The sequence below is a fragment of the Primulina tabacum genome, chromosome 17 (genome assembly GCF_025594145.1).
Source record: "Primulina tabacum isolate GXHZ01 chromosome 17, ASM2559414v2, whole genome shotgun sequence".
Lineage (NCBI taxonomy): Eukaryota > Viridiplantae > Streptophyta > Magnoliopsida > Lamiales > Gesneriaceae > Primulina > Primulina tabacum.
The window spans coordinates 9,318,060-9,337,820 of NC_134566.1; the positions used below are offsets into that span (position 1 = coordinate 9,318,060).

A 19,761-nucleotide genomic window follows, 5' to 3' on the forward strand; every position below is an offset into this window, starting at 1 on the left:
CGCATGTATCACAATCTACTAAGATATTAATTTTTCCCACATAAAATTCAAGTGTTCTGCGTTTTTTTACATCTTCTTTATCGATTAATTCATAATCTTTATCACTAGCTTTATCCTCAGTAGCTGATATACCAAATTTATACTCTCTTTCCATCTTATCAAGTTTCTCCCTCTTAGATGAATCTCCTTCTCCCAATAACTTTCTTTTTATGTGTCCTAGTGGGTGGCCTAGAAAACCTTTTGTGGCAGGCCACTCTCCAAACTTCATCAAACTCACACCTAGCAAGAAGTGCAAATCCAGTTCTCGTCATTTGATCATTTTCAGCTCTCTTGGACGAAGTTATGCCCATGCATTCACTTTTACCTTGTTCAGTAGATTTTCTCCCCAGTTCTCCCTTCTTGACTCGAAATAAAATGTATTCTTACTGTCATAGTCCAGAATATGTTGACTCCTTCATGTTTATGCAACTTCTTATTCTTTGGTAGAGTGACACCCCAAAATGCAAATGATTCATTGACCTTGAATTCAAATTATTTTTTTAGAGGTGTTGGTTTCTCTGTCCGAAGTTCGTGAACAACTCCCTCACATCTCTAAAATGACTCCCTTGATTAGAATCTCCTGTTGTGACAGTACGTATGTTTCTCCACATCATTAACGTAATGAGACATTTTTTACACCTAAAAAATATTTCCTTTTGTAATCCATTATTTATTTGTCTTCGTATTTCGAGTGACATATTTTCTTTCCCTCTTTTCTCATCAAGAAATGCATGTAAATTTATGACTTTTAAATTCACATAGGCCATTGAGGGAAATAAATCTTCATCAACCACCATCTTTTCAGGAAACCTTGCAAAATATCTTTAGAAACACAACAAAATTTGATGGGATGATTAAATAAATCAGGAGACTTATAGTAGTAATATTTATCTAAAATAAACATAAAAACAAATTAAAAGTTGCTGGAAATTTGAACGAAAAACTGTACAAAATAATGGAAAATTGCTAGAAATTTGATTAGAGAATATTTGGAGTGTGTGAGAGTATTGTAGAGTCGAGCTCTTCAATTTTCTGTTGTTTGTTCCTGTTTCTATTCTCAGCTTGAACGGTTTCCCCGCTACCCTCGTATACATTATCTATTTTACGATCTCTTCCACGAGTTATGACTTTATCCCGCGATCTTCTTGCACACTACTTATTACCAGACTAATTCAAATTTGGAGAAACAATTGATAGGACTTTTGTCTTTCAATCGATTTATTGAGTTTGAGCCAATTTGACTCGGCCAAATAATTTTTAGGTCAAACACACACATATATTTGGTGGGTTTACACGCCAATTGGCGTCACGCGCGCGTTTTGAGTTTCAGTTATTCCCCGAAAATCCTTCCCAGGGAAAGGGAAAAAAAACCCTAATTACGCAGCACATCACTAACGAATCAAGCAGCAACTCAATGTCGATTTTCATGTGTACTTCGTTTTACGAAGTGATTCCAACAGTAAGTTGGCTCTTTTTCCTAGTTTTTCTTCAGTCGATTTTTCTTTTCTCGCATCTTCAACTGATGTTCTTGTTGGTGTACCTGCATATTTTCACAGTTGGATGATGTTCGGCTAGAAATCTCCAATCTTGTTGGATTACCAGAGATCAGGGCTCAGTTGGATACGATTGTGGAGATCATACTCGACGCGGAGAAGCATGAGAGTTGTGGGTTTACGGTTATACCCCCGAAACCTTTTCATATGGTGTTCGTTGGGAACAATGGAACAGGTACAGCTCCAAACACCCTGTAATAGCATCGAATTTGTATATTAGGATTTAATTTCTGGATGGTCTTATTTTTTAGGAATTAAATTGAAGGAATTAGGTTCGAGGGTGTGGTTAGACGATTAAATTTGGGATTGAAAATAATTAATATTCATGGATTCCTCTAATTGTAGTCTTTGGATAGTATCTGTTTTTAATGGAGTCATAGTGAAATTTATTGTTATATTATTTGAATACGCCTTGTCTGGTCATTCGCACAGCACGCTGCAGATATCTCAGCCTTATTAGCAACTGCCCTTGAGAAGTAAAGGGGTGATTTACCTGCGTGTTTGAATGTTATGGTTGGTGACTAAATGTAGCTTAAAGTTTAGGAATTTATATTTTTGTGGATGATATTCTTTAATTTTTTGTAGGATTGCTTACCGTTTCTACTTTGTGAATGGCTCAAAAATTTTGTTTGTAAATACACAGGAAAGTCCACGGTAGCTCGAATTATTGGAAAATTATTTTATTTGGCTGGAGTATTACCCTCTTTCTGTGCGACAGAAATGCAAGGAAATCAAAAGGTTGATAATGCTTGTGTTTGTATCGAGTTCAAGTTTTGTTTCAAAATTCAGATTTTAAAGTTAGTGGTTTTGTCATCATAAGATGAAAGATGCAGGTGGAAGTGTATTAGTCGTGAACATTGATGAAGAAGATCCCATCAATTCTAACACCGTGGATGATATCATGGCCTTAATGGATGAGGGCGACACATCGGTTATATTTACTGGAACTTGCAAGGCCCTGAATCAGTACATGAAGTTTAATAACGAGCTGTACAAAAGATTCTCTGCACGGTTGCAATTTGACGACTTCACCTGCGAAGAACTTGCCATGATTATTCAGAAAAAGGCCAACATTAAAGGGGAGGACAGCCTAACAGATGGGTTTGAATTGGATGCTTCATGCACCACCGACAACATAGCTGAATTAATAGCTGATGTTACTCCGGCAAATCTACGCAGCATGCTTAATGCTCATATTCTCGATCAGATGCTAATAGAGTCAAAAAAGATACATTTAGATAGTGGATTTGGACAAAACCCAGGTGAAAGTATAATCTCTTTGACGGATTTAGCTCTCGGTATACAGAACGGGGCTCAGATCTATATGAAGTTGCTAAACTTGTGATTTTGCTTTAAGAAAAATCTAGAATGCTAGAAGTTTGTAAAGATCAGACTTGATACCGTCGAGTATTACTATTCTTCGACGAACTCACCTAACGTAACCAATTTATTGCAAATGCTAGTGCTATTTTCCAACACCAGTTTGGATTTGTTTCAATTTGCATAGCTCTTTCTCGATGTTTAATATAAATATCGTTCAAGAGACGGCTTTGATGAGAGGGGTTCCCTCAAAGAAAAAATTTCTACATGGTTACATACCCCTAATGAGGAATAATTACAAAAAGAGATTGGATATTTTTTAACCCATAATTACATACATGGTTGACCACAAGTATAGAAGCTAATTTGTTCATAAGAATAAAATCATATTATTAATGGTTAAGATTTTCTGGATATTTTAAAACGTTTTGCTTCTGTTATTTCAATTTCATGTACTCGAATTTTTGGGACACGTGAGCAGATGTTATAATTATGAATTCTACAAGTTTACATTTCTTGATATGTACTTTGGTAGCCAGAAAAGAAAAAAAGAATTGGTTTGGTTTAAAAAAATTTCACCACCTGATTTTCTTATTGATAATATAAAGATAAAAATTTGTTTGAGACGGTCTTACATGTCGTATTTTGTGAGACATATCTCTTATTCGGATTATCAATGAAAAAGTATTACTTTTTATGTTAATATTATTACTTTTTATTGTGAATATCGATAGGATTGACCCGTCTCACAAATAAAAATTCGTGAGATCGTTTCACAAGAGACCTACTCTGATATAAAAACAAAATTGGTCAATGAAATTTCTTTAAAAAAAAAACTACACATATGATGTGACTATATTACCCCTCGTTTTGTCCTATATTACCCCCCACAAAAGGAATCTTCATACAAAATCTAATCTTTAAATGGGAATATTTAACGGCCGGGCCCACGAAACGACGTCACCTCTCTCCCTTTCCCTGCTTAGACAGCACGTTTTGCTGTCCAAGAAGCTACTCCCGGTACTCTGCTTCGGTGTTGGTCTCCAGGAATCTGATACTATTCCATGTCTTCGCCGCCGTTTTCTCTTGCGATTTCACCTCTCAGTCCTACGAAGCAGGAGAGCGGGATTCCTGTCTGTGCGGGCGCTGATATGACGTCGCCGCACCCGACTAACGGCACGACATTGGTGGCACTGGGAGTGGGGATAGGGATAGGCGGGGCAATCGTGCTGGTTTGCGTGGGTATTTTCGTCATTTGGTACAGGAGGAGGAGGAGGCGCCATGGTTTGAACGGGTTTGCTTATTCTTCTCAGGGGCCGAAAGGTAATTGTGTGATTATGATTGGAAGCAGTATGTTTTTGGCTGCCTGTGTAATCTGTATGTATTATATTATTGGTTCAATTTTTTTTTTTTTGTATTTGATCATTATTGTCTGACTTGATGAAGACAAACGATTCTTTGTTTGCATGTGTACATTTTTAATTGAATATTGAGTTAGTCAACTAACAACATTGGCTCACTCTTCTTGTAATTTGCAAGATTTAATTTTTTTAAGAAAATGCATGCATTTTTCTACTGTACTTCAGTGATTATGAGAATTGAACTATTAATCCACTAACAATCAATTTTCAAATAATTGAACTAACTTAGAATTGAACATGTGACGTTGGTCTGGTACCAAGTGTCTCCGATGTATCGAAATATGAGTGTTGGATCAAGAATTTGTTATATTTTGGTGATTAACAAATAATTAAGGCAAAACTGATTTGAGATAAACTAGTCTAGTCGAACAAAACTGATACGTTCCTAAACTAAAATAGTCAGTTCTTCTCTTTCAGCCTCAATGATTTCAGTTTACCCAGAAACAGTTTACACCAGCAGACTAAACTGATGTCTAAACCAAGCCGTATGAACAAAAATGATTTCAATAGTGTGCGACTGTCAAAAAAGTGTTGACATAGACTAAAAATAAACCAACATACATTTTCTTTTTAAACGGATCTATATTTCAGAAATGTATACATAAAGAAAGAATTCTACTCAACACATCTGATCGATAAACTACTGAAAAGATTAATTGTTCAAGCCTTCAAGGCTTTCACATATATGAGCGAAACTGACTCAGTGTAGCACATCTTACCAAAGAATTATATTTTATTATTTAAGGATCATTTAGTGCTAAGTTAGTATTGTTATTCACTGCATTTGTATAGCAGTTTGCAGACTGTCTATAATCAGTTGAGATATACTAAGAGTTCCAGTTGGTCAGTGTTTAATACCAAACTGAATCGGGATTTTGCAAACTACTTGTGTTATATGAAGTCTTCTAGTGCATATATTCCAAAAGGAAGAAGGGGTGACATAGGAGTTTCGGTTTTCTGAACATCCAGAAACAAACCTCGCGTATCTTACATTTCAGTTTACCCACACGACTCATTCTGTGATCTGTTCTAATCTGTCAGTTTAGCTTCTTTCCGCATTTATATGTTAGCTAACTGACATAACATTTTGAGAATACTTGATTTAGTAGTCAACCCATCTAAATTAAACAAATAGAAGTACAAATTGTGCCTAGTGTTTATTCAACTCCCTTTCTAAACACTTTACCGATCCTACAATGAGACTTTAGCTATTATGTTGAAATAAGTGAGTTGCCCGACCAACCAGAAGGCATAACTTTTGTTGAAGGCTTGAAGCAACAGAAACTCGGGCCAGCACTTTCTTTTTTTATTCTAAATGCCAGTTTTGTATTCTTCTAATTTTTTAAGAATTTCTCTACTTCATATTTACAATTATGATTCCGTACAGCACAAAACCTTAAGTAAGGACAATGTTGATGCACATTCTGAAATTTGCCTATTGTACCTCTCTTTGCTTCCAAGTGATCATAATATAAAGGTACAATCTCAGCTATAGACCCAGTATAATGGAGCCAACAGCGGAGAGACATCGCATCCTAACGCTCTGACTATCTTAGATAATTAGGAGACGATTGTCAATAGAATGGACTTGATGAAATCAATTTTTCTGAAGATGCTATTGATAAATGTTTATATTATTAGAGAATTCTGAATGAACACCATATTAGCTGTTAGTAATGTAGATTTTTAGTGCTTCTTGATGGAACTGATTACTGTTTCTTTCTAACTGTGAGCCCAAACAGGGACCATCTCCCATTTTGGTTTTGGATTCACTGTTCGGTTCCAGCTCCTAGAAGTGATCAGCCGGAATTGAGGCCATGTTAAATTAGTTATTTATTATTTTTTTATATACAAAAATTTTATTAGTTTGATGAACTTACAAGGCGCAATGCATTTTTTTTTAATCACCATCACGAAAAATTAAAAACATGAACTTGGACTGAAATAAGTTCGAGCCATTATCACAACGTCAAAACTTGAACCAAACAAGGTTCGCATTTTGTTTGACCATTCATTGGAACTGAAATTATCGGTTGTAGAATCATGGTGAGACCTACTTCTTGAGACATTTGGAGTTGATTGTGATCATGGCTTCCTTAATGGAAACCCTAAGGAGAAAAGCTATGTAAAATTTTCTTTGAAGTTGTGTTCTTGATGCTTTAGTTGATGACACCACTAATTTACGTTTATAAACCTTGTCCGAGTCCGTTTGAAGCATAACAGGATTTTAATTTTCTTTTGAGATTCTTGCTTACAGTTGCTGAAATCGATATAATATACCTGTTTTTTTCTCTTTACAGATGACTCCTTTTGTGGTCCACAGCATAAGTGGCAAGAGCCTGCTCCTCTACCAACTAGTAGCATTGCCAGAGCAATGCAAAAGTCCACTTCTCTACCGGGTTTATCAAATTCTCATTTATCTTCAGTGGATGGATCTACTCCACCACTACCTTCATTTGGTAGCAGCCTGAACTCGGAGAAGCTGCTTCCACCAGCAACCTCTGATATCAGTTCGTCATTGACAAAAACTACTTTCACGTATGAAGAACTTGCATTTGCAACTGACGATTTCTCGGGGTTCAACCTCCTTGGTCAAGGTGGCTTTGGATATGTTCACAAGGGAGTGCTTTATGATGGGAAACAGGTAGCTATTAAGCAACTGAAAGTTGGGAGCGGTCAAGGGGAGCGGGAATTCCAGGCAGAGGTTGGAACTATAACCCGTGTTCATCACAAGCATCTAGTAGAACTGGTCGGATACTGCATTTCAGGGTCTCAGAGATTGTTGGTGTATGAATATGTTCCATTTGGTACCTTGGAGTTTCATTTACATGGTAAGCCCACATGGAATTTAGATTTATACTTCCATAGTTGGTTGCTGTAGTATGATTGCAGTTCGGCTACATAATTGGTAAAAATGCATGTATGAAGTTGCTTAATTGTTGAGGAGAAACTCGTGTTCAATGACATTCATTTTTCAGGACTATGTCATTAGTAGCTTCATTGCGGATCTGCCGTCTATCAATTTGTTAGAAAGTAAGCATGAACCGATAATTTTTCACCCGTTGGGCTTGATATTCTTTTAATGTCACGAGTCTCTTTCTTCGAGGATGAATTGTCATGTCAGTGCCTCCTTTAGTTGAGGCAGAGATTGCATTCTCATTTACACCATCAGAAATATATGAAATGGTCTTGGTTAATGTTTAGTGTTTCCATTTCATTGATTTATTGTTCTTGTTTTTTTTTTTCATTTCTGATTTTAACTTGAATGTTTTATAAAACAATTGTTTTGCTTGGCGATGTTACTTTCTCAAACTTAAGGGGCCAAACATCACGATTGTGATTGGTTATTCTTCATGTATTGCTCCTTCAAGTTCTAGTCCTTCATTGAATTCTCACCAAAGAGACCAACATTCAGGAAAGGGGAACTCTCCCATGAAGTGGGAAACTAGAATGAAAATTGCTTTAGGATCTGCAAAAGGATTGGCATATTTGCACGAGGACTGTGAGTCTTTCCCTGCACGATCTTGTTTCATTGTTTTGTGTAACTAAGCTATTGCTATTTTGTACGTTTTCTCACTTCTAACTTAGCTTATACATGCAGGTAAACCCAAGATTATACATCGTGATATTAAGTCTTCTAACATTCTTCTTGATGAGAATTTTGAGCCAAAGGCATGTAATATCTGTAGTATGAATCAATATTTCTTGCATTACTCTTTGATTCTGATTGTTACTTTCCTCTATGTTTATTTGATTCACCATTTTTAGGTGAATAAATTGCTTTTATGATCACATACCAGGTTGCAGATTTCGGGCTTGCCAGGTTTTATTCTGACACCGATACTCATGTCTCTACTCGAGTAATGGGAACTTTTGGGTAAATCTACAGCAAATTCGCTTTTCTTTCCCTCTTTTTGGTCGCTCCGATTCTGGCACTGTAAAATTTTGAATTGCTGATTTACAAAATTTATTTCGACTTTAGATTTAATCTCATTTTATCATATACCAGGTTACTATCATAATATCTGATCATGGTTTTGCACTTGCATCTCATTATTTGCAGCTATTTAGCGCCGGAATATGCTCTTACCGGAAAGCTGACTGATAAATCGGATGTCTTTTCATTTGGTGTCGTGCTTTTGGAGTTGATAACAGGGCGCAGGCCAATTGATAAATCACAACATTATCTTGATGATAACATCATTGATTGGGTGAGGCATTATTCGATCCTAACAGTGATCATTAACATATCAAAAAATTTGTAAGGAAAGCCGGGATATAGAGAAACATTTATTTAAATGTAAAAGACGAATTTCAGAATTATATGATTTGACTAAAATGGTATTCATCAAAGATAACGTAGCAAAGAACCAAATGAAAGGCTCTACATGAAGTCAATAATGTTGCTTGGATCAGCTCGGACTATTAAACTCTTTCAATTGCCATTCCTTATAGCATTCAGTTCTCTTCTAACTTCCTTGTAGCCCTTCTGGATCGCCTTTATCTTTATAATATGATTTGTAATAAATGCAGGCAAGGCCTTTGCTAACACAAGCTTTGGTGGATAGCAACTTTGATATCGTTGCTGACCCTAGCTTGCAGAAGGATTATAACCCTATAGAGATGTCTCGAATAGTTGCATGTGCTTCTGTCTGTGTGCGCCATTTGGCACGTCGCAGACCGAAAATGAGTCAGGTAACCATCTGTTTTTTTATGTTCTTTATACGAGTTTTCCAGAAATAATAGTCTTAGTCACATTTTTATATTTGATTAATAATTTCAAAAGCCGAGCCAGTCACAGCGTCAACTGTCATTTCTGATACCTATGAAAAGTGGTCATATACCCTTGTCGTTCTGTGTCGGATAATTTCCAGATACAGATACTTGACGGATACATATTGCATAATTCTACAGGCTTGAATTGAAGAATAAATCCATTTATGAAATGTGGATACGAGCAAACACAATTAACGATCATGTTTTGCTGGAACCAGCATTGGTTAATGGTCATATCTTACTGATACTGAATGCCATAAAAAATGCAGCATAATCTGATACGCTCTGCATTCTCTAATCCTTCTCTAAATGTAGATAATCCGTGCTTTGGAAGGAAGTTTACCTCTGGATGACTTGAACTATGGCACACGACCTGGACCCAGCTCGGTACAAGATTCCCATTGTAGCTCAGATTATGATGCCTCTTATGACAGCATGCAATACAAAGAGGACTTGAGAAAATTCAGGAAACTGGCATTCGAAAGCGTCGAACACAACCCGAGTGAGTGCAGTGGCCCGACTAGCGACTTTGGTCCTCAGCCCTCTGGCTCGAGTAGTGAAACTCTTCGAGGCACTCAACAAACACAACATTGAGGGGTCAACTAAATCAAGCTGGCCGAAAAAGGGGGAACAAAGAAAAGCTTGGATGCATTGTTTTTGGACATATTGATTATCATTTCGCCATATGATGAACTTTGGTAAATTATTTTTTTATGATTTGTCATTTATTCCATATGCTGATGTTTATAATTAATTTGCATAAAGAAGACTGTGTTTTTAAACTCCGGTTGTCTAAAAAATTGATGCCTAATTCTTGTATATTTATTTGTAGAAATTTATTTTAGTTGATTTGGGATGTGTAGAGATGTAAAAATACATTAAGAATATGTCTTTTAACTTTCTCGGTTCTTTATATTTCTATTTTAAGCTGTACTTGCATAATTGCATCTTAAAATTAATTTGATTTTTTTTCAAAATTTCTCTTTGACGCATAATAGTACAATATGTTGATCAATGTAGTGGCAACAAGGTTAGAAATTTAAATCTCTTTATAAACAGTTGGAAGTCAATTTTTTTTTTGAAGAAGGATAAATTTGTCACGTCTCGATATCGAGGTTAGTCGATATTGTAAAAATTTTTGAACAAATTTATGAATAATCTTATTCCATTATTATGGAGGGAAAAAAGTTTTCAAATTTGTTTATTAATATATACACCAGTTTCATTTTGATTTTGGAATCCGAACAAAAAAGTACAACGTTTGGAAGAGACTCAATTTCGTTTCACGATTTAAAAAGAGGCCGTGATCAGAATAAATCTCAGAAACACATAAGATGAACGGTTTTAAATCCATCTTAAATAGCTATAACATGTATAAATTTCAAATCTCAATGGAAAATCTATAAGTTAGAGTCATTTGAAATCTATCTCTCGAACATGTTTCCAAGATCCAAATGCGACCTTAAGGTATATCAGCTTTGCTTAAAGTTCATCTTTGGCCATGGAATCACCCTGGGATTTCAAATGAGTGTTGATTAATGCTGCCAACTCCTTCAAGCCAGATTTCGTCGGAAATTTAATCTGTGGACAAGCCGAGTGATTGGGCAACACATAGAAAAACAAAACAAAACAAAACAAAAACGGTCGTGGACCCATAAATTTTGACGAGAGATGGGTAACTTTTGAGTGTTGTTGAGGGCAGTTTGTGCATTCTCTAAAACTTTAAGATCCGATCCAAGTATACTTTTGGGATTAAGGATGCATCGAAAAGAAATTTCAAAAAGTAATTACCGGATTTGACTTGTCTGTAGCTGGGTAGAATAACAACGTTGGATAGTCCTCAACCTGCAAAATTCCAGATTAAGGGTCTTAAAAATCTGAATGTAAACAATCCCAATATCTTGGATTCGTTCCACTAAACAAGGAAATTATAGAAGAAAACAATGACACAGGACAAAAGCTTGTTATGGCAAAGATTTAAGAAAAAATTATTGCTGTACTTTAAAATGACAGTCACAAAGCATGTTCAACATCAACCATTCGAGCTAAATGGGATTGTAAAAGTAATATTAGACTGTCCTTTGTGCTACAAAACAGGATTTACCAGTGAGATTCTTTCACTTTTTTTCAAGAATAATAGGTTTGCATGCTACAGGTACGTTACGTTACCAGCAATTTTGGATGTTCGTTTGTTGAGACGTCGATCCTTGAAAAAACAAGGCTATCGAGCCCCTTGAAATGCTTGGCCAATTTCTCGACTTGCTTGCTTGTAGTATCGCAGGTGATGCACCATGGTGTGTGGACCTAAATCAGAGAGTGATATTTTAAACATTGTTTAAATAATCACAAATGTGGGAACTTTCAAGATTGCTCCATCTTATAACCTTAAGGTGGGTACCGTAATGTTATAATGAATAAAAGAAAGTTGAAATGACAAACTGAACTTCATGAAGATAAGGTGACACAAACCTCCAAAAAAATGTTGGTCGGACTGTTTAGTACCAAGTCATCAAATGTCTTTCCGACAACAGTCAATATGGTAGCATTCTTCTGCAATTACAAATGTCAAAAGAAATTTTAAAGATGGTGGAAATGTAAAAAATAAAACTCAGTGTTATTCCAACAAGTATCAATTTCTACTATAAACAAGATGTTTGAATAAACCTAGCTTAGTTGGTAAAGTTATCTCACTATAATCCAACAAATGTTTATTCTATACAAAGATTTGATCTATTTTCTTACAGATAAGAAACTCACATTTTCAGGAATCGGCCGTGATTTGTAATATGGGGGCAGAGTTCCTCGCACAAGCCCCGCACAAAATTCCTGCAATGCAAAATTATATAATGAATTTCACAGTAAAAGATATGGTAGTTCAAAATTCAGACCAGATAAATCAAGAATCTTTGTTACTTCAATGTTGCTCGACTTCGGATCCAACTCCAAGAGATACTTTAAATTAGTGTTGTAGTCAAAACCAATCACCTATTAACACAGAGTCAACCAAAAGTCCAAAACCTTAAAAAAATTAGAATAGAAATGATACACAAAATATAATAATCCTTTTGGCTCTTACAGTAGTGTCTTCCGAGTCTTCCAGACCGAATAAGGTCAAGAAAGGCTTTGCAAGATTGTCCTCTCCTATATCTACAGCTACAAGCATTATCTGCTATCACACATTTAATGTTGTTCGAGGTGACATATTGAGGGGAAAAAAGAAAAAAAGATTTTAAAAAATCGATGGTTAGCTTCTTTACCTCTGAGTTGAACTTCCGGGCGATGTCTTGTAATGGTTCATGAACCTTCTTTAGCTCATCAGCCTCCGCAAAGACATAAACCTAGTGACATCAACAAAATGTAACTCTTATATTTTATTACAAGTTTTTTTATCAATATGTGAAGAATAATAAATGCAACACTGAGGAAGAGTAACCTGCAGTTTCTTAGGGCTAGAATATACTTTAGCAGAATTGGCTTCTGTCATTATGGTGACTAATGGGAACTTCTTATTCTCCAAAAAGTTCAAAATTCTGTCTGCACTCAGGTCGCCATCTGCAAGCATCAAGATACTAGTAATTCAACATAATTGAAATTTAAACAATGGAAACTATGGAATACCAAAACATGAAGAATTAGATACCGAAAATAAGTGTAAAACCATCATAAAAGTGGGAAATGAAACAAACGAAGTTTAACAAGAGTTTTGGAAATGATAAGTTGAAATTAAACCAACTGTTTGTTTTTCGGCTGTTATATCTGAACTTTTCTAGCTATTACAGTCAAGTTGAACCAAACTTTGACACAGATTTACAAATAGACTTGAAATTTATATAGATAAATTACATGAACTAATTACATCGGAATCAATAATTCTCATAACTAATAGCAAGTTTGGTATTAGTTTAAGACCACTTTCACATTACCTAATGAAGTGTGCTGCTCCGGTTCGCTTTTAACAAGACCAAAGAACAATTTTGTGGGCTTGGCAACTGGATATAAGACCTTGGCAACCTCAGAGTCGCTTGTTTCCACAAATTGAATTTCATTTTCAGCAGTTGCAGCTTTTACGAATTCTTCGTGACCAGGTCCCTGAGAACGTGTTTATCTGAGATTTATTTCATATCAATTAAAACACATAAAATAAAATCTTATTCAACTCTGCGCTTGTTTTATGTACTGGTATGGTTTTTACTTTTTACAAGCTTGAGTTCATGTCATTTCAAGCAGGCCAAAATTACTTCTTCCCAAAAACTATATATTACGATACTAAAAGCCGAAGCTTGGAAAAGTCTGTTTTATACACTTGATTATTTCTGTCGATCAATTAGAAATTACAGTGTCGCTCAAAACAAATTTAAATGGAAAAACTTTCTTCAGAAATTTCAACACTAAATTAAATAATAATATTGATAATAACATCTGAACCTGAGAATCAGGCCATTCTGAAGTTCCATTTTATCCTCTTTCTCACAGTCTCTTAAATCTTTAGACCTGGGTAATGCCTCCTATTATTAACACTCTATCTATAAACTACAGTTCTTGCATTGGTAAAACATACTTTAGGCGAGTGTTCAGGGATATAAGTGGCATGAAAACACTTCTAATAGTGATATGTGATATAACAGATATCCACGTCGAATTCATATAGTAATTTCAACAAATCTAAGTACGAGAAACAACCATGCCACCTAATTTTCAAAATGGTTCCCAAAGTGCCAACTGCAAGTTAATTTTTTAAAGAGAACTTAACTCACATCGACTGGCAGCTAGATATGAATCAAAGAGAATTGCAGATACACAATGAGCAAGAACATCACATGGCATGATACCTATATACCTCAAAATTTTCAAATAGCCCAACAGCATACATGGCATGCTGCTTCAGGAACTCATTTGCCTCAGTTATCGAGTCTATTCGAATGACAGGTGACCCTGTTTTCTTCCTTGCCCAGATCACCATTTCCTCTCTATTTCATAAGTAAAATCCGACAAATAATATGCATCAGCCCGTATTCGCAAACACAAAGCAATAATGTCTGGTTATAGCAACATATATGGCAATGCAATACAAAACAAAAATACATTCTCAATTCTCCACAACTAGCATTTGAGCCTAGAACCATAAATTCTAGTTTTCCACGCAAATGCTCATACACTGAAGTATATAGTAACTTATAAACAGATCATCTTCCTCTCAGAAAAGAATTATAAATGGAATTGGACAATTTAATAAAACCAAATCAAATAAAGTAATAATGCATCCATTTTCAGCAAAGATTTATGAATGAGGCTAGGAATTTTACTAGAAGGTTAATAAAAAAAGTAATGATACATGTGACAAAACACGTTGCACCACAATCAAGATGATAATCCACTTTTCATTCACTAGATTTATAACTCAAATCTAACAACTTCCCATTATCCAAACCACATCCAAGAATCCTCCCTTGTTCACACACCTTATATAGACTAAAGAAAGCACAAACAAAGAAAGGGACGCTTACGATGAAAAACCGCCGGTGTAAGGCTGAGAAGTGCCATTAACAAACAAAAGCAGAGTTGGGAACCCTTTGATTCCAAGACTTGAAGCAGCCTTTGGATACCTCTCAGCATCAAGCTTAGCCATCAAAAGGGGACTCCCCAAACCCTTCAAAACATTCGCAGCCTCAGCAAATCTTGGCATTAATTCAGCACTCCTGCTACACCACGGGGCATAACCCAATACCAAAACATATTCATTTTTCTCAACAGCCCTCTCCGTATTATCACTGTTAAGCTCAAGAACTATTCTCTGGGCCTTGCTCAAAACCTCGGCCTCGGATTTCTTTACGAAATCGTTGACTTCAAGATTGGTCCTGGGGTGTAAGTTATCTTCTTCTTCTTCTTGCTCGTCTAATGCTATAAGTTCTTGAATTGCCTCTAAATCATCAGCATCTTCATGTTCTAACAATGCGCTGGTGAAAGTGAACGGAGAGAGCAGAAGTAGGGAAATAAAAGTGAAAATAAGGAATCTTGAACTGAAATTGAACTCGGACATGGCGATTTGAAGTCAAGGTTGTTTGTTCATGAGGGTTTCTGGAGCAAAGGTTGAAATTTGAGGCAGAAAAATAAATGCAGCGACGTGCAGACTGCAGAAGAATTCGATGGATGGTTCGAGGAATCAATATTTTTTCCAGAAAAAATAAATACAAGTAATATTTTCAAGAATAATACTAAAGAATATCTTAAATATTGCATTACCAAAAAATATTTTACAAATTTATTTATAAAAATGATACTTTACTGTATCATCAATCATTGTTAACGACTTGACGGGACGCAAATCACGGCGGTGGCACTGTAACGGACAGTGATTGTTGAGAATTGAGATCCTTCTAATTATATACAAAATTTTGTTAGGAAATTTACAAATTTTATTTATACTTTTTCCAAAGTTTTAATAGACATAAAATACCTGTCATTTCTTTTTGCCTCATAAAACAATATTGTAAAATATATCGTATTGACTGAATTAAATATTTGAGAGTCGTATATATGAATTTGGACAATCTCACTCCTTGACTAAGTTTTTGAAGTTGAATAAGACTCGAGTCTCGATATTAACATGTTATCAGAGTCAACTCCAAAAGCTAGCTCAATGGAATGATTGTTTAAGTCTATATATAGAACTCTCAAAAACTTAATAAAACTGATGTAGGATATTTAATACACCATGTTGACTCCCAGGATTGAACAACTAGATCGTGAAGTTTACAAGACATTACCGGATAGCTCATAGGGTAATTCAATACATAACAGTGAGTCTTGAATATGATATCAGGTTAGAATTGAGATTTGCACTTAACTCCACCCAAAAAGGTCCAATACTTAACCGTAGACAAATATGTGCTGATATCATGTTAAGATTGTGATTTGAAAGTAATTTCACCAAAAAGACTTTGGCTCTGATAGCATGTTAATATTGAAACTTAGACTAAACTTCACCCCAAAAACTAGCTTGAGGAGGAGAATTGTCTAAGTCCATATGTATAACTTTCAAGGGTTTGAATCCATCCGATGTAGGACATTCAACACTACTACATTTAACACTCCTTTAACACACCCTAGAATGAACTACTGGAGCATGAAATTTACAAGAGATTAGCGGATTGTTCATATGACAGTTTAACACATAACGATGTGTCTGATATCTGATATCATGTTGATATTGAGATTTTAGCCTAATTCAACCCCAAAAGTTAACTCATGTGGAGGATTGCACACACACTCACACACACACACACACACACATATATATCTAAAAAACTTAATCCAAAAGACGTAATACATTTAACACACGCTCAGGAATTAACAACTGTAGCATGAGGTTTACAAGATATTATCAGGTGATCCATAGGGCAGTCTAACACATAACGGTGAGTTTTGACTCTGAAACCATGTTAAGATTCGAACTTGAAACCTAACTCAACCCCAAAAACTAGTTCAACGGAAAAAAATTGTCCAAAGTTCATATATACAACTCTCAATAACTTAGTTCAGTCAATTTAAGACACTTAACATACATAAAAATATTATAAATTATAATGTACAACATTTTGATTTACCAAAATTATTATAAAGTTTGGAAAAAAATAAATTATATTAAAATTCAAGATTGTTAAAGTGCAGAGAAAAAGAGGAAGCTAGGCTGACATCATTTCTCAACTTCTGGAAAAAATTAATTGTTCTCATACAGATCCAACATATATGTACAGAAGAGTAGCTAGTGTGTGCGGCTAACAAAATCGTGTATCAAATGTAGAACAAATGTAAAAGCGTGTTTCAGATATCTACTAACACTCCCCCTCAAGATTGGTGTAGATTCAACACACCAATCTTGGACAGCAAGTATGAATGTTGTTCACGACTCAATCCTTTAGTAAAGATATCCGCAAGTTGTTCAGTTGTAGAAATGCGGGCAGTTTGGATCAAACCATTTTTTATTTTTTCTCGTATCAAATGACAGTCAATTTCTATGTGTTTGGTACGCTCATGATATAACGGGTTGACAGCAATATGTAATTCCACCTGATTATCACATAACAAGGTTGGAGGCGCGAGCAGTGTCACTCCCATATCATCAAGCAACCCAAGGATCCAAGTAACTTCACATGTGGTGCTTGCCATGGCTCTATATTCCGCTTCTGCCGAAAAACGTGACACGGTGCTTTGCTTCTTAGACTTCCAAGAGATCAAAGAACTTCCCAACTTGATGCAATAGCCCGTGACTGAGCGACGAGTCATTGGACATGCGGCCCAGTCGGAATCACAATAATCCTGAAGAGAAAAGGAGCAACTGGCAGACAACAAAATCCCTAAGCCTGGGGCAGACTTCAAATAACGCAGCACACGGAACGCAACATCCATATGGGATTTTTTAGGTGCATGCATAAACTGACTAAGGACTTGTACATCATAAGAACTATCCGGTCTTGTGACTATCAAATAGATGAGCCTACCAACTAACCTCTTATAAGCATCAGGGTTGGATAACAAAGGATCGGTGAGACCAGAGATAGAGTTCTTTCGATTAAAGTCATCAAGTTCATGACTATCAATTTGAGATGTTGTACAGCAGAAGTATCACAAGGTTTAGCACCTGTTAAACCAGAATTAGCTAGCAATTCCAGAACATACTTTCGTTGATTGAGGTAAATCCCCACCTTGGATCTAGCTACCTCTATGCCAAGGAAATAACGCAAAGGGCCAAGGTCTTTAATGTGAATTTGTGAATGCAAGTAAAACTTTAAATCTGATATAGCTTTCTCACTACTTCCGGTGACAATAATATCATCTACGTACACGAGCAACAAAGTGATATGAGCAGAATCATGTTTAACAAAAAGAGAGTGATCGTTGACCGATTGTGTAAATCCAGCAAGCTTCATAACACAGGCAAATTTAGTGTTCCATTGCCTAGAGGCTTGCTTAAGGCCATAGAGGGACTTAAGCAACAGAAAAACACGCTGCTCCCCCTGAGGGTAACACCCCTGTGGCACACGCATATATACCTCTTCATCCAAATCCCCTTGGAGAAATGCATTAGTGACTTCCATTTGGTGAAGAGGCCACTGTTTTGCAGCTGCTACACTCAACAAACATCTTAGAGTGACGATTTTAGCCGTAGGTGAAAAGGTGTCATGATAATATATCACTTCTTGTTGTGTGTAACCTTTGGCTACGAGACGGGCTTTAAAACGATCAACGGTCCCATCCGGATGTCGTTTAATTTTATACACCCACCGGCAACCAATTGGCTTCTTCCCAACTGGTAACGGAACTAAATCCCAAGTGTGGTTGGATTCTAAAGCCGCGAGTTCTAGGTCCATGGCTGCCTTCCATCTAGGATCTAAAATAGCCTCATGATAGGAACTAGGCTCCATGTCTAAAAAAATATATGCCAAAAAACTTTTATATGGTTGGGAAAACTTGGAATAAGTAAGATATTGGGTGAGAGGGTATGAAGAAGAAGCTAGATTACTGTGAGACAAAGTGGGACATGAATAATCCTTAGTCCAGACAGGAGGCTTGGGAGCACACAAGGATTTTCTTGGTGGCTGGGAAATAGGGATTGAATGTGGGACTTCATGTAGGGCTGGACCATCGAGAGGAGAAGATGGAGCAGAGAGAGTGACCTCAACAGGGTCTGATGGAGTTGAAGAAAAATAAGGAGTAACAGTGAAGGGAAAAATAGGTTGAGGATGACTTGGAAAAGCAAAGGGAAAAATGCTCTCATGAAAAACAACATCTCGGGAGACAAAAAACTTTCGTGTATCAAGACTCATTACTTTGTATCCTTTTTGATTGTTGGAATAGCCCAAGAACACACACGCACTTGCTCTAGCAGAAAATTTATCCTTATGAGTGAAGGATGTGACGTAACATAAACAATGAAAAACACGAAGATGACTAAATGATGGAGGTTTATGGAGTAAGACTTCAGGTGGTGTCCTGTTTTGCAACAATGGAGTAGGGGTGCGGTTAATGATATAGCAAGAGTCAAGACACATTCCCCCCAGAATTTCAAAGGTAAAGAAGATTGGAAACGCTAGGCTTGTGCAACATCAAGTAGATGCCTATGTTTATGTTCAACAACTCCATTTTGTTGTGGAGTGTATGGACAAGAACGTCGATGTATGATACCTAAGGAGTCAAACAACAAAGTACATTCATTTTTGAAAAAATCACTCGCATTGTCGGTTCGAATGATTTTCACAAGGGCAGAAAATTGAGTTTTAACAAGCTGGAAGAAGTTTTTGAGAAGCTGCAATACATCAACTTTAAAATGCATAAGATAAACTCATGTTGCTTTTGAAAAATCATCCACTATAGTGAGAAAGTATTTCTCACCATTATGCATAGGAGTATGAAAAGGCCCCCATATGTCAACATGAACCAGTGCAAAGCAACAAGAAGATTTAGATAAGCTCATTAATGGAAACTGAAGTCTAGTTTGTTTAGACAGTGGGGAAAACATGCAATGAGGAAACTTTACAGATTTTGGTATAAAAGGAAGTAATTGCATTCGAGACATAGACATATGTCCTAAACGCTTATGCCAAACAAAAGAATCATCAGAAACGGTAGGTAAAGAGCTGTAACTATGAACAGAA

General features: G+C 36.1%; 3 protein-coding genes across 3 annotated transcripts; 2 read left to right on the forward strand and 1 right to left on the reverse strand.

Moving 5' to 3' along the window:
- Window positions 1-1,295: 1,295 nt before the first annotated feature.
- LOC142531896 (uncharacterized) lies at window positions 1,296-3,068 on the forward strand. The gene is made up of 4 exons (XM_075638166.1): window positions 1,296-1,498; window positions 1,596-1,767; window positions 2,236-2,330; window positions 2,413-3,068. Exons 1-4 carry the CDS (start codon window positions 1,454-1,456, stop codon window positions 2,935-2,937), a joined length of 837 nt encoding a protein of 278 aa, XP_075494281.1. The 5' UTR covers window positions 1,296-1,453; the 3' UTR covers window positions 2,938-3,068.
- Window positions 3,069-3,807: 739 nt separating this feature from the next.
- On the forward strand, window positions 3,808-9,992 carry LOC142531784 (proline-rich receptor-like protein kinase PERK15). Its single transcript, XM_075638038.1, has 8 exons — window positions 3,808-4,235; window positions 6,634-7,164; window positions 7,749-7,835; window positions 7,935-8,005; window positions 8,134-8,210; window positions 8,397-8,544; window positions 8,867-9,028; window positions 9,425-9,992. The coding sequence occupies exons 1-8, from the start codon at window positions 3,977-3,979 to the stop codon at window positions 9,701-9,703; spliced, it is 1,614 nt and encodes a 537-aa protein (XP_075494153.1). The 5' UTR covers window positions 3,808-3,976; the 3' UTR covers window positions 9,704-9,992.
- Window positions 9,993-10,398: 406 nt separating this feature from the next.
- On the reverse strand, window positions 10,399-15,291 carry LOC142531274 (protein disulfide isomerase-like 1-6). Its single transcript, XM_075637373.1, has 12 exons — window positions 14,614-15,291; window positions 13,947-14,076; window positions 13,033-13,198; window positions 12,543-12,661; window positions 12,367-12,447; window positions 12,186-12,275; window positions 12,023-12,094; window positions 11,867-11,935; window positions 11,579-11,659; window positions 11,279-11,413; window positions 10,901-10,954; window positions 10,399-10,690 (listed from the first exon to the last, which is right to left on the reverse strand). Exons 1-12 carry the CDS (start codon window positions 15,144-15,146, stop codon window positions 10,592-10,594), a joined length of 1,629 nt encoding a protein of 542 aa, XP_075493488.1. The 5' UTR covers window positions 15,147-15,291; the 3' UTR covers window positions 10,399-10,591.
- Window positions 15,292-19,761: the final 4,470 nt, after the last annotated feature.